Below are 11,066 nucleotides of genomic sequence, written 5' to 3' on the forward strand. Positions count from 1 at the left end.
AGAATGTGTTCAAATTAAATAAGAAATTTCATTATATTATAAAATTACATACATCGTGGATGACTCTAAATTTTTATATCATTGTAATAACACATTTTATTCAAAATAATAATATATGAATATAATATATACTGTAAACAATACAGTTTTATATTACATACATTTAACTCCATAATGTACTTATCTTTCTATCAAATGGAGTAATATTTTGGAACATGCAATAGTATGTAATAATTAAATAATACTACAATGCAATGAAAGTATTAAAACATAAAATTGCATACACTACATTATTGTACGGTAATCGCTACTAATGCAGTAGAAAATACAGTATATAAATTCTACTTAATAAGGTTATTTAGTAAATATTATTATAAAAATAATTACAATTATTTCTTGCAATTTCACAAAAATCCACAAATAATTCTCCACCTCCTTTTAAAAATAATTTCATCTTTTGTTTGAGTAAATTATACTAAAAAAATCTAATTTTACAGATTCCATGTCCAACTGTCAACCAAAATAGTTAACTAGTAATAAAAGGCACAAAATACTGTTTCATTCTAGCTTGTATACCTCAGAAGACGAATTAGAGGACATTGCATACAGTCACTTTAATTGCATTGCACATCGGTATCTTCAATAATTTACAGTATTTCTTTTTTCTGTTTTAAAATTCTAACTATCCCCCAAAGAGAATTCACTTCACCCTGCCTAAGAATGCATTACACTGCCATTTCATGAACTAAGATGTTTAACGGAAAGCGATCAACTAAAAAGAGTGTTCTTAAATTTATATTTTTTTGTCCAAGTATTTAAACAATGTTCGACTTGATAATTAAAAGTTGTCCTTTTTCAAAGTGATACAGTCATACTCTGAATTTACAAAATATTAAATGCAAGGACGATCATGTATGAATTCTTTTATATTTTTAATATTTTATTGTAACGTATAATTTGTAATGAATTTTTATACTTCTTTTTTTAGTGGATATTATCTTCTAGTGTAACTATATTGTTATTGATAATATGTACTTACAAAATTATGCGTTCACGCAATTCAAAAATATAGATTTTCATAGATAAAAGAACAAACTAATTATTTGCATGCAAAAATTGTTATGTTGCTATTTAATAATTTTATAATAAGGTTTATCTAAATATTTCTTATGTTTTAATACTAATTTAATACTAATTTCATATATTTTTTTTTAATTCACAAATTATTTTATACGTATGAAAATCTAGCAAAGAAATTGACATAGCATTAGTGCAATTTGATGCATAAGTAAACCGGTTTCTCAGGTATTAATGTATTTAAACATAAATTTATTTGTCAAGCTTTAATGATACCTTTCATGTAACAATACATGTATATGAAAGCTTGAATAAGACGCAAATATTTTTTCATTAAAGTCAGTATAGTCTTGCGTCATTTATAACCGTTTAACATTAGTAAGTTTTGTATTAATGTAGTCTAACAAGTTTTCAACAAATTGCAAAGCGTAAGGAAGTGCAACGTATATAATATTCATATAATGTGATTCTTTTATGATGGGTTTTCGAACGCATGGGAAATATACCATCAACCATAGCCTTCTAGAAGTGATCAGCGCGTGAAGCCGTAATGGACGAAAAGAAGTGATTACCAGCTGAAACATTGTAAAAGTGGAAGTTTCAGTTTGTGTGTTTAGTGTAACATTTCTTTGGTTTTACATTCTTAGTAAAATGACGTAAATATTTTTCAAATGATGGTTGATGCTTTGTTTCTATTTTCAAATATATTATGTAAGTACAAGATTGGTTCTTTGTTGAAATCATTTAATGGTTAGAATACTAAAGCATCCATTAATGTCTTGTCTGGTATCTCTAACTATTATTGCGAAAAACATGTTTTTACATAGTAAAACTTATATGTTGAACAATGTTTACATCTTAATGTAAAGTTTAGATATTAAATTTTTAATATTACTGCAATATTAAATTGATATTTGTGATTAACTATATATCAAGAAAGTGTGCCTAAGAAGATTGTTATTTATTAAAGGTTATTATTTAATGACAATTTTAAAAACATTTTACGTAATACTTTCACTCTTTGTATGTAAAAAATATCATTAATATTAATTTCATTAATTGATTTAATGCACTTATGTTTTGCAAATATAGTATGGTTAAAACATTTGGCTTTTTGTAAATATTTAAAATAGTTTATAGATATAATATCTATTTATTTACTACTATTAACCTCTATCATATTTAATTAATATTCCTTTTTATTAGTTAACATTGATTTTATAATTACACAATATTAATAATTACAGAAAAACCTTTATTATCCTAATTAAGTTATTTTATTGTTTATAGTTAAAGAATATTAAATTTTGAAGCAATATATGTATATTTAAATGTATTATAATTAAATTCAGTAACTTTAAAGTCAAATTAGACTTATACTTTATTTGTTTTAGTGAGAGCACTGTCATATTACTATTCAAAATAAGAAATGTCTTACCCTGGTCAACCCCCAATGGGAATACCAGGCATGCCACCAATGCCTTACATGGTTGGTGCACCTCCGCCAATTATTGGTGGTGTAATGCCTATGGCACATGTAAGTAATTATATTAATTACACATCATTGTATCTTAGCATGTTTGTTTTTGCGTGGTATTGGTAAATCTGTAGATTTTTTAAAAAGAATCATCTGCACTTAATAAATATTAGTTTTGACAAAACAAGTAATTATTTTGGTACTTGTGGCTTCAATGTGAAATAATTATGAAGAATAAAATTCTTGTATCTGTTTTCTACTTGTAGTATATAAAGTGAAATTGTGATTAAATGTTTTTAATTTTCTAATATATTAATATCTCATCCATCTTTTCTTTTATTTATTTGGAAGATTCATAATTATATATGCAATTAAGGGTTTAATGAAGATGCTTTATATAATTTCTCTGTTAAAAAAAAGATACTGAAGTGCCAGAAATTTTTAATATCAAATAAAATGTTTTTAGTTATATTAAAAAATAAAAGGAAAAAGCATGTAATGTTTGGTTTGATCAATGTTGTGTAAACAGAGTAAATTTTAAGTAGTAAATAATATGAAGTTGTCACATAGCTTTATATTTTTAAATGCTACTAATTTCATCATAATTATAAATTTTTCTCTGTGCTAATGCAATCATTTTGTGTAATGTATTAACATTTTGTATTTAGATTATAATGTTAAATGGAATGTATATCACTTAACTATTTATGCTATAGAACCACTGTATGGATAAAGTGATAATTTTCTGAAAGTTATATACTTTGACACAAATTTTCACCTTATGTTCTTTCTATTTAATATTTGCATGATACATTTTTGTAACAAAAGATGATCAAAAAGAAAGAGATTAATATGCTATTAGGGGGAGGGGAGATTCTGGACTGCATGAGTAGAGATGTGCATTATTAAGAATACTACCATTTATAAAACATAGATGATTCCAACACCCGTATCTGCGATGCAGACCTCAGCTCCAGCTGTTCGGTATGCACGTAACCAGAATCGTCATGATAATAATCGTCGTCGTGAAAGAGAGTCTGGTCCACCAGTTACTGTATTTATTGGTAACATTATGGAAAGAGCACCTGATGTGATGATTCGACATATATTGGGTGCCTGTGGCCATGTCCTCTCATGGAAGAGAGTCCAAGCATTTGGATTTTGTGAATATGCAGGTCCTGATGCAGGTCTTAGAGCAGTTAGATTACTTCATGACATGGAAATAGGTACAAAAAAGCTTGTTGTGAAAGTTGATGCAAAAGCCAAAGTTGTTTTGGATCAGTTTAAAGGTAAATTTAAAGTATGTAGAATATTTATGTAGAGATACATTACTAAGTGATTTTAATTTGTTAATTTTTTGTGCATTTCAGCGGAAAGAAGAAAAAAGTTGAGAGGAGGCCAGTCACCTTTACAAGATGAAACATCCACTGAAGGAGCAGAAGGAGAAGAAGGTGAAGATTACATGGATGAAGGCATGAGAGTAGTGGATGCAGATGCATTAGCCCGTATTAATCAAATTATAGCTGAACATGCTGCTGATTTGGAAATGGCTCAAGCTGCTCCTGGTAACACATTAATTCTTTTCTGGGTAGTATACTAAATTAGGTTGAGGAATTTAAAGATAATACTTTTTTGGTGATATATTATAGAGGAACATCAAACGAAAATGGTTGCAAAATCCTTGAACTTGGATGATGCAGAAATAGAAGAAAGTAAAAGAGACTTGATTACCAGAGAAATTGGAAAATTCAGGGAGGTTATGAAGGTAATTATTTTTATAATTATTTTAGAAATCTTCTTCTTATGTTCCTACTTTTCTGCCCTTCTTTTTGGTCATATTGTCGGATGTGATATACCAAAATATTAGAAGGTATTACTAATTGTGGTCTAATAGGATTGGGTAAAGAATTTGCAAAAACTTAGGTTTACAGATGTTAACAATTATAAAATTGTTATTGCCAACTACGTGAATTTTTTACGAAGCATTATAAACATTATTCTGTAAGATGTAACAATTTAGAAAAAAACTGTTTCATACACTAATCTTTGTTATATGTTCTTCTGTATATACAACATATGATACATTTTTTTTTTAACTGTCTGTTTCAAAAAATCGTTTATCTTTTTTTAAAATGAAATTCTGGTTTACAATTCTATATTTATTTAATATTTTTATTTTGTTTCCACATTCATTAAACAGATAAATATTAATGCACATGTCACTTGTTTGTTCTGTTTCGTACAAATATGATTGAGAATATGTTTGTAATACTTTGTAGTACTTGTTCTATTATCTGCAGGTAACATTGTTATATTGAACTTCCTTTTTTGGTTTTTAAATAGTAAAGTAAAATTAATCTTTTCGTAAACTAAAAAGAAATGGCAATATATTAGAACATTGCTATTTTAAAACTTCATATCTTTTAAACAAAAATTTTACACACTTTCAAAATTATAAAATCTATAACGTTTACCACATTTTTTAATTATGTCAGTAATTAATTTGTAAATCATGTTTAACTCATTTTTGAATGATTGTATTTTTATTGAGTTAGAATTTCTAAAATTTGTATATGACACAAATGTTCAAATGTTTCTGCAATTGAAGTAACATAATGAATGAAATATATTGTAAATATTTTATATTAAAAACGTTTAAACGGTTTAAAAACGTTTTATGTATTTTGATTATATCTATGATTCACGTTAGACAATTGTTGTTGACCGAACTCACAGCATATATATATAGAAAATTAAATAGTGCATTTGGGCAGGCAAAAGAGGATTACAAGTGCATAGTTATAAAGTTTAGTTTTTAAGTATTTTGTGATAAAGTGCGTGTGTGCTATGTTAGCTCTGAATAATTGGAGCCGTGACTCGTTGCTATAATTATAATAACAGGCAGCGTGCGTCGCACACAGCAAACGCACACGCCTAGGAATGCTGTGTGTGGGGACCACTCTTTCACTCACTCATTGGCTCTGAAGGGAGTCAATCACAGCACATCCCTCGTATTTTCGCAGGCAGCTGCAGCCTCGTCGGTAAGTCAGAGTATATCCAACCAACAAAACATGAAAAACAAGAAATGTGCAATATTAAGACGGGAGAATCTCGTAACTCTACAACATGCTGACACCATGTAGCCAATAAAAATCTGTTTCTATTGGAACTCCATTTTCTTAACTCGTCGTATATAATTCTGCGTTATGTTAATAGCAATATTGCTATTGTATTTTAAACACAAATTATTCCATACAATCAAATTTCTTTATCTGCTTCTATACTTATTGTGCTAAACTGCTAGCACTAGTATTTTTATAAAACAATATATTCCATGCAATATCTTGTTTAAATTTAAAGACAAAATATTAGGTAATTGATTCTAACAATTTTGCAAAATAAAGAGTACTTTAATACGTATGTAATAGTAAAATAGGGTGTAAGATAATAAGAGTAAAAAAAGTTGGAAGGCTTCGGTAATATTTTGATGCACATGTAGATGTAGCACCATTATCACATTTATTTGATATTGGTGGTAATAAAAAAAGTTTCCAATAACAATATAAAACTGACATAAATAAGTTTTGAAATTTATTACCAAATTAATAACATACTATTATTATAAAAAAATTCAATTTTATACAGTATACTGAGTCTTTTATTTGCTATGAAATGTAAGAAATTAATCATAAGTTTATTATTTGTTTGATTTTTTACATAACAGACATTTACTAATTCAATGTAATGCAGCTTTACTAATTTAAATTTATTTTTGTATATGTATTGAAGTCTAGCAGTCTAGTACTGGTATATAGAAGGTCAGTAAAATGCCATTCCAATTCTTTTTACGCAGTGCCTAGGATTGGTAAAAGATATTTTGAACAAAGAAATTTGACGCTGACATATTTTATAATATATTCTTAGATAGACTATTAATAGGATCGAGACTTTCTGAATCCTACACACAATGAAATGATTTTGTCTTCACAATGGCGACTGTTCAGTTGTTGTCTTTATTTTGTGTAAACAGCTTCTGTCAGCGTCTCGATCAGACATGTAGTACCTAGGTGCGCGCTCCTCCATTCTCCGGTACCACCACACTGACTGACCAAGTCAACTTCACACCGTGAGTAAACTCCACAACCATGAGCCAACACAACCATTCGGTTCTTGTAGTTTTGTTAGTGAACTGCCCATCTGAATACCTATGACCACTGATATTTCATGTTTCAACAGTCTGTTTTTTCCTCATATGTGCATCTACTTTTATGCACTCAATTACTCTGTCCTTATTAGTTTAAAAGAGTATGGGTTATTGTATGGATGTTTAATCCTAGAAAATAAGAAAGAGCAACACAAATTCGAGTACACTTTTTCTTATATATTGTAGTTATATTTTTCTTTAATTAATTAAAATGAGAATGTAGGTATAAGCAGTGTTAGGTTTAAAATAGTTTTTTACAAAAGTAATATTCATCAGAGTCTATGCTTTAGGACTCTCCAAGCAGTAACCCATTATTGTTACTATTATATCAAATAAGGATGAACCATACTAATTTGTTTCTAAGACGTTACGTTCATAATACGGGACGATAAGGGTGGGCAAACTATTGTGCATTTGATATCCAACAGTTTGCTGCATCAGCTGCATAGCCAGAAGAAAACAAAGTTGACAGACGTGTGACAGTTTCTTGGCAAAAGTGAAAGATGTTTTGGTGGAATCCCTTCTTCGTGATGACTCCGCTTCTGATTGGTATAATACTTTCTAATAATTATTGAGTATTGACAAGAAATCTAAATATTCACCCCTTTCGACTCTTAGACTTACATAGTTTTAGACACTATTGATTTACAGGCACATTTGCAATGTTGTAAGTACATTGGGTGGCCTCTACGATGCGTCTGTTAGCATTAAGGTATTCTTAATTTAAGTAGAGCTTAAGAAATTTCTTATGCTTGTTTCCAAAATTTATACCTGCACTTAGGTAATTGATATGTAAACAAGATTTCGTGTAAGATGCTGCTGACCGAGCATGCTCCAGTGGAGTGAGTATACTACATTGAGATGAACAGAACTATGATATTTGACATGTGATTAATTCTTGTGCAACTAGTAATCGTTCAATACTGCAATTTTATTAATGTTAAATACTAAAATTTTTCATAAAAAATTTAAAAAATAATAAACTTTTAAGCCTATTTATAAGTTGGAGCATAAGACTATTAGTATATTTTTCATATGCTTTAATATTATTTGGCAAAATCCATATGATGATACTTATCAATCAATATGTACTACTTGTAGGAATATTATATATGAAATATTTCATGTTTCATTTATATGTATATGTATCAGGGCATCTGTATTTTGACTTCAAAAGAAAAATATAATACTGCACTGTTATAGTGTAATGATATTACCACTATTTTTTATATACATTAACTAACTTTACACTTACAGTAACATTTTTTCTATCCTTTAATTTTTATAACTCAGGAGAATACGATTGCTAGTTTTTGCGTTTTATTATCACAGCCTGATAAGTTTGTTTTGATTATTTGGTCTCACCTATTCTTTTATTTTTGTGTTTTATAGAAGCAGGAGGAGGAGAAGGCTCAAGTAAAACGGAAGAAAGAAGCCGTTGAGAAAGAAGAACGAGAAAAACGCGAAAAAGAACGACGAGACAGAAGGGATGGCAGTAGTACTAAAGACGACCAAGATGGTGATCCTGGTAGTCCTACGTCCCATAAGGGTCGCAGTAGTAGTACCGGAAGTAGCAGAAGAGATAAAAGGCGGTCTAAATCTAGGTACTAACGTTTAACAATGATTGAAAAAAACTATTTTTATTTCAGACTTTCATTGATTAATACATACAGTACTGGAAGAAAATATAAGGAAATAGAATTAAATGAAATACACTTTAATGTATACCTAATACACACTTTGCCCTTAGATGACAATGATTTCTAAGTATCAACTTAGACATAGTTTATTGTAAATATTTCCATTCTCATTCAAGGTCTAAAGAGCGAGACAGGGATCGTCAGAGAAATGACAGAGATCGTGACAGAGACAGAGATCGAGACCGAGATCGGGAAAGAGAACGAGAAAGAGATCGCGACCGTGAAAGGGAACGTGAACGAGAACGTGAAAGAGAAGAAGCGAGGAAAACTGAAAGAGAAATTATGCGTGAAAGGGAGGAAGAGGAAGAGGCGAAAGAGAGGAAGAAGAACGAAAGAAGAGCACGAGAAAAGGAAGCAGCTTATCAAGAGCGTTTGAGAGCATGGGAAACGCGAGAACGTCGTAAACAAAAGGAATATGAGAAAGAAGCAGAAAAACGCAGAGCAAAACGAGAAGCAAGAGAAAGAGAAGCAAAACGCTTGAAAGAATTCCTCGAAGACTACGACGATGAAAGGGATGATGCTAAATATTACAAAGGCAAAGAACTTTCACGCCGTCTGGAAGAAAGAGCACTTGAAGCAGAAGCCGACTCACGGGACCGTTGCGCCGAGCGTCAAGAACTTCAACGTCTCCGCGATAAACTTTATGCAGATGCTTCTCATCCAGATCCAGCGGCGGAATTTGAAAGGGTAAAGTGTGTTTAAGTAACACTGTACATAGTTTGAGTAACTGTAATATTGATTTGTCCGTTACAACATTCAGACATAATCATATAATTCACTATGAGGAAATTATCAAGCCAAAGATTTATTTTTCTACGATTTTCATTTATAAATAGTTCATTGTACTACTATTACTACATAATATATATGTGTTATGGTTTATTCTAGTTAAAAGCCGAAAGGGAGGAACAGTATAAGCCTAAACCGGTAATTACAATAATAGACGAAGAGGATGAAAAAGTGGTGAAAAAGGAAAAGGAAGTTATGCCACCCATAGAAACTGAACCGATTGAAAGTGATAGTGATGAATGTGTGCAATTCGATGATGCTTCTCAAACGGAAGTACCATCTAGAACACCACCGCGACATCATCACCATCATCGAAGGCATCATCGTCATCATCAAAATCATCATCGTGACGGCGAAGAAAACGAAGAAGTTGTAGAAACGGATAGAGAAAGTGTGAAAGGCACGAGATCTTCACCTACTCATCAAACAGTAACAACACCAGTTCAATCCATTCCACCCACATTAGATGAAGATTCGCGTATGTCTCTTGTTAGTGAACCAGAAAAAACGAGCAGTAGTGAGTAAACGGAGTGGTCTTTTATTTTTAAAGGAATAAATTTTTTATTTGTGTGTCACATTTTTGTCATTACAGGTAACTTTGTGCCGTTCGCCATGGGAAGCGGAGGCAATCGTGGTGGTGATCATGGTATTGGTAATAAAACTCCTGCTAGTCCGAGCACAGCTGTTAATGCTAATTCGCAACAAACGAATCAAAGTAGAAAAAAAGGTCGAATCGATGTTAAAGATGTATTTAATAATGATGACGATGACGATGGTGCTAATAACGCAAAGAAGCGTAAACTAGTTCCTTTAGGTAATTACATATAGTTGAAGCATTAATTATGCTTTTTATGTAGATTTTAGAAGTTGTGGTTTTTAAACGAATTTTATTCTAGATTATGGTGAAGAGAAGAAGAAAAAGTCTAGCGAAGAAACTCCTAAACCAGGAAAAGAAGAAAGTACAAAAAGTCAAGAAGAGAAACGAAAACACATAAAGTCCCTTATTGATAAGATACCTACAGATAAAAACGCTTTGTTTGGGTACCAACTTGATTGGACTGTAATAGATAATGTAAGTTGTATTTTCAATATTTTTTAAATATATACAAAATTTTATTAACTATGAACATTTGGTTATATTTTATACTTATGGATAAATTTTTTTTATTTGTATAGACGTTAATGGAAAAGAGGATAAGGCCGTGGATTAACAAGAAAATTATTGAATATATTGGAGAACCTGAACCTACATTAGTCGATTTTATTTGTAGTAAAGTAATGGCTGGAAGCTCTCCTCAGGGCATACTCGACGATGTACAGATGGTAAATGATTTTTATTCCATTGTGGATTAATAATTTGTTGATATTATAATAAAACAATATATATTACAGGTATTGGACGAAGAAGCGGAAGTTTTTGTAGTTAAAATGTGGAGGTTATTAATTTACGAAGTGGAGGCTAAAAAAATGGGCTTAGTTAAATAAATGGAATATCAATTAAAGTGCTAATCGACTTAAAAATTTATACTACACATCAAATTCCTTTGGTTAAAATGTACTATTTAGGTTATATACCCCCATACACGATTACTTATATATAATTTGTAGGATTCTTCGCTAGATGAAAAACATGATGTTGCTCGATTGATAGGTAAACTAAATGTGTAGCAATTGAAATGTTAAATACAAATTGTAATTACGATTTATAATATTTGAGTTGTGTTTCTCCAAATTTGCTTATCCGTAATTTTAAAAACAGGTTTTCTTACCTTTATGATATTAATTCAGTATTCTTTGACACTTTTATGAATAATAGATT

The 11,066-nt window shown here is 30.2% G+C and overlaps 2 protein-coding genes across 2 annotated transcripts in view; one reads left to right on the plus strand and one right to left on the minus strand.

Annotated features, from left to right (window-relative positions):
- Window positions 1-650, minus strand: part of LOC108576244 (serine/threonine-protein kinase VRK1-like) — a 4,086-nt gene extending 3,436 nt beyond the window's left edge. The window contains 1 exon segment of the mRNA XM_017939206.1: window positions 577-650. The gene's annotated coding sequence lies outside the window, so the exon portion shown is untranslated.
- Window positions 651-1,616: 966 nt separating this feature from the next.
- Window positions 1,617-10,820, plus strand: LOC108576121 (RNA-binding protein 25-like). Its single transcript, XM_017939054.1, has 12 exons — window positions 1,617-1,788; window positions 2,472-2,614; window positions 3,489-3,843; window positions 3,925-4,119; window positions 4,204-4,319; window positions 8,151-8,362; window positions 8,575-9,145; window positions 9,347-9,764; window positions 9,840-10,061; window positions 10,144-10,319; window positions 10,424-10,570; window positions 10,640-10,820. Exons 2-12 carry the CDS (start codon window positions 2,507-2,509, stop codon window positions 10,730-10,732), a joined length of 2,613 nt encoding a protein of 870 aa, XP_017794543.1. The 5' UTR covers window positions 1,617-1,788; window positions 2,472-2,506; the 3' UTR covers window positions 10,733-10,820.
- The last annotated feature ends 246 nt before the right edge of the window (window positions 10,821-11,066 follow it).

This window comes from Habropoda laboriosa, unplaced genomic scaffold, assembly GCF_001263275.1.
Source record: "Habropoda laboriosa isolate 0110345459 unplaced genomic scaffold, ASM126327v1 scaffold36, whole genome shotgun sequence".
In the NCBI taxonomy this organism is placed as follows: Eukaryota; Metazoa; Arthropoda; class Insecta; order Hymenoptera; family Apidae; genus Habropoda; species Habropoda laboriosa.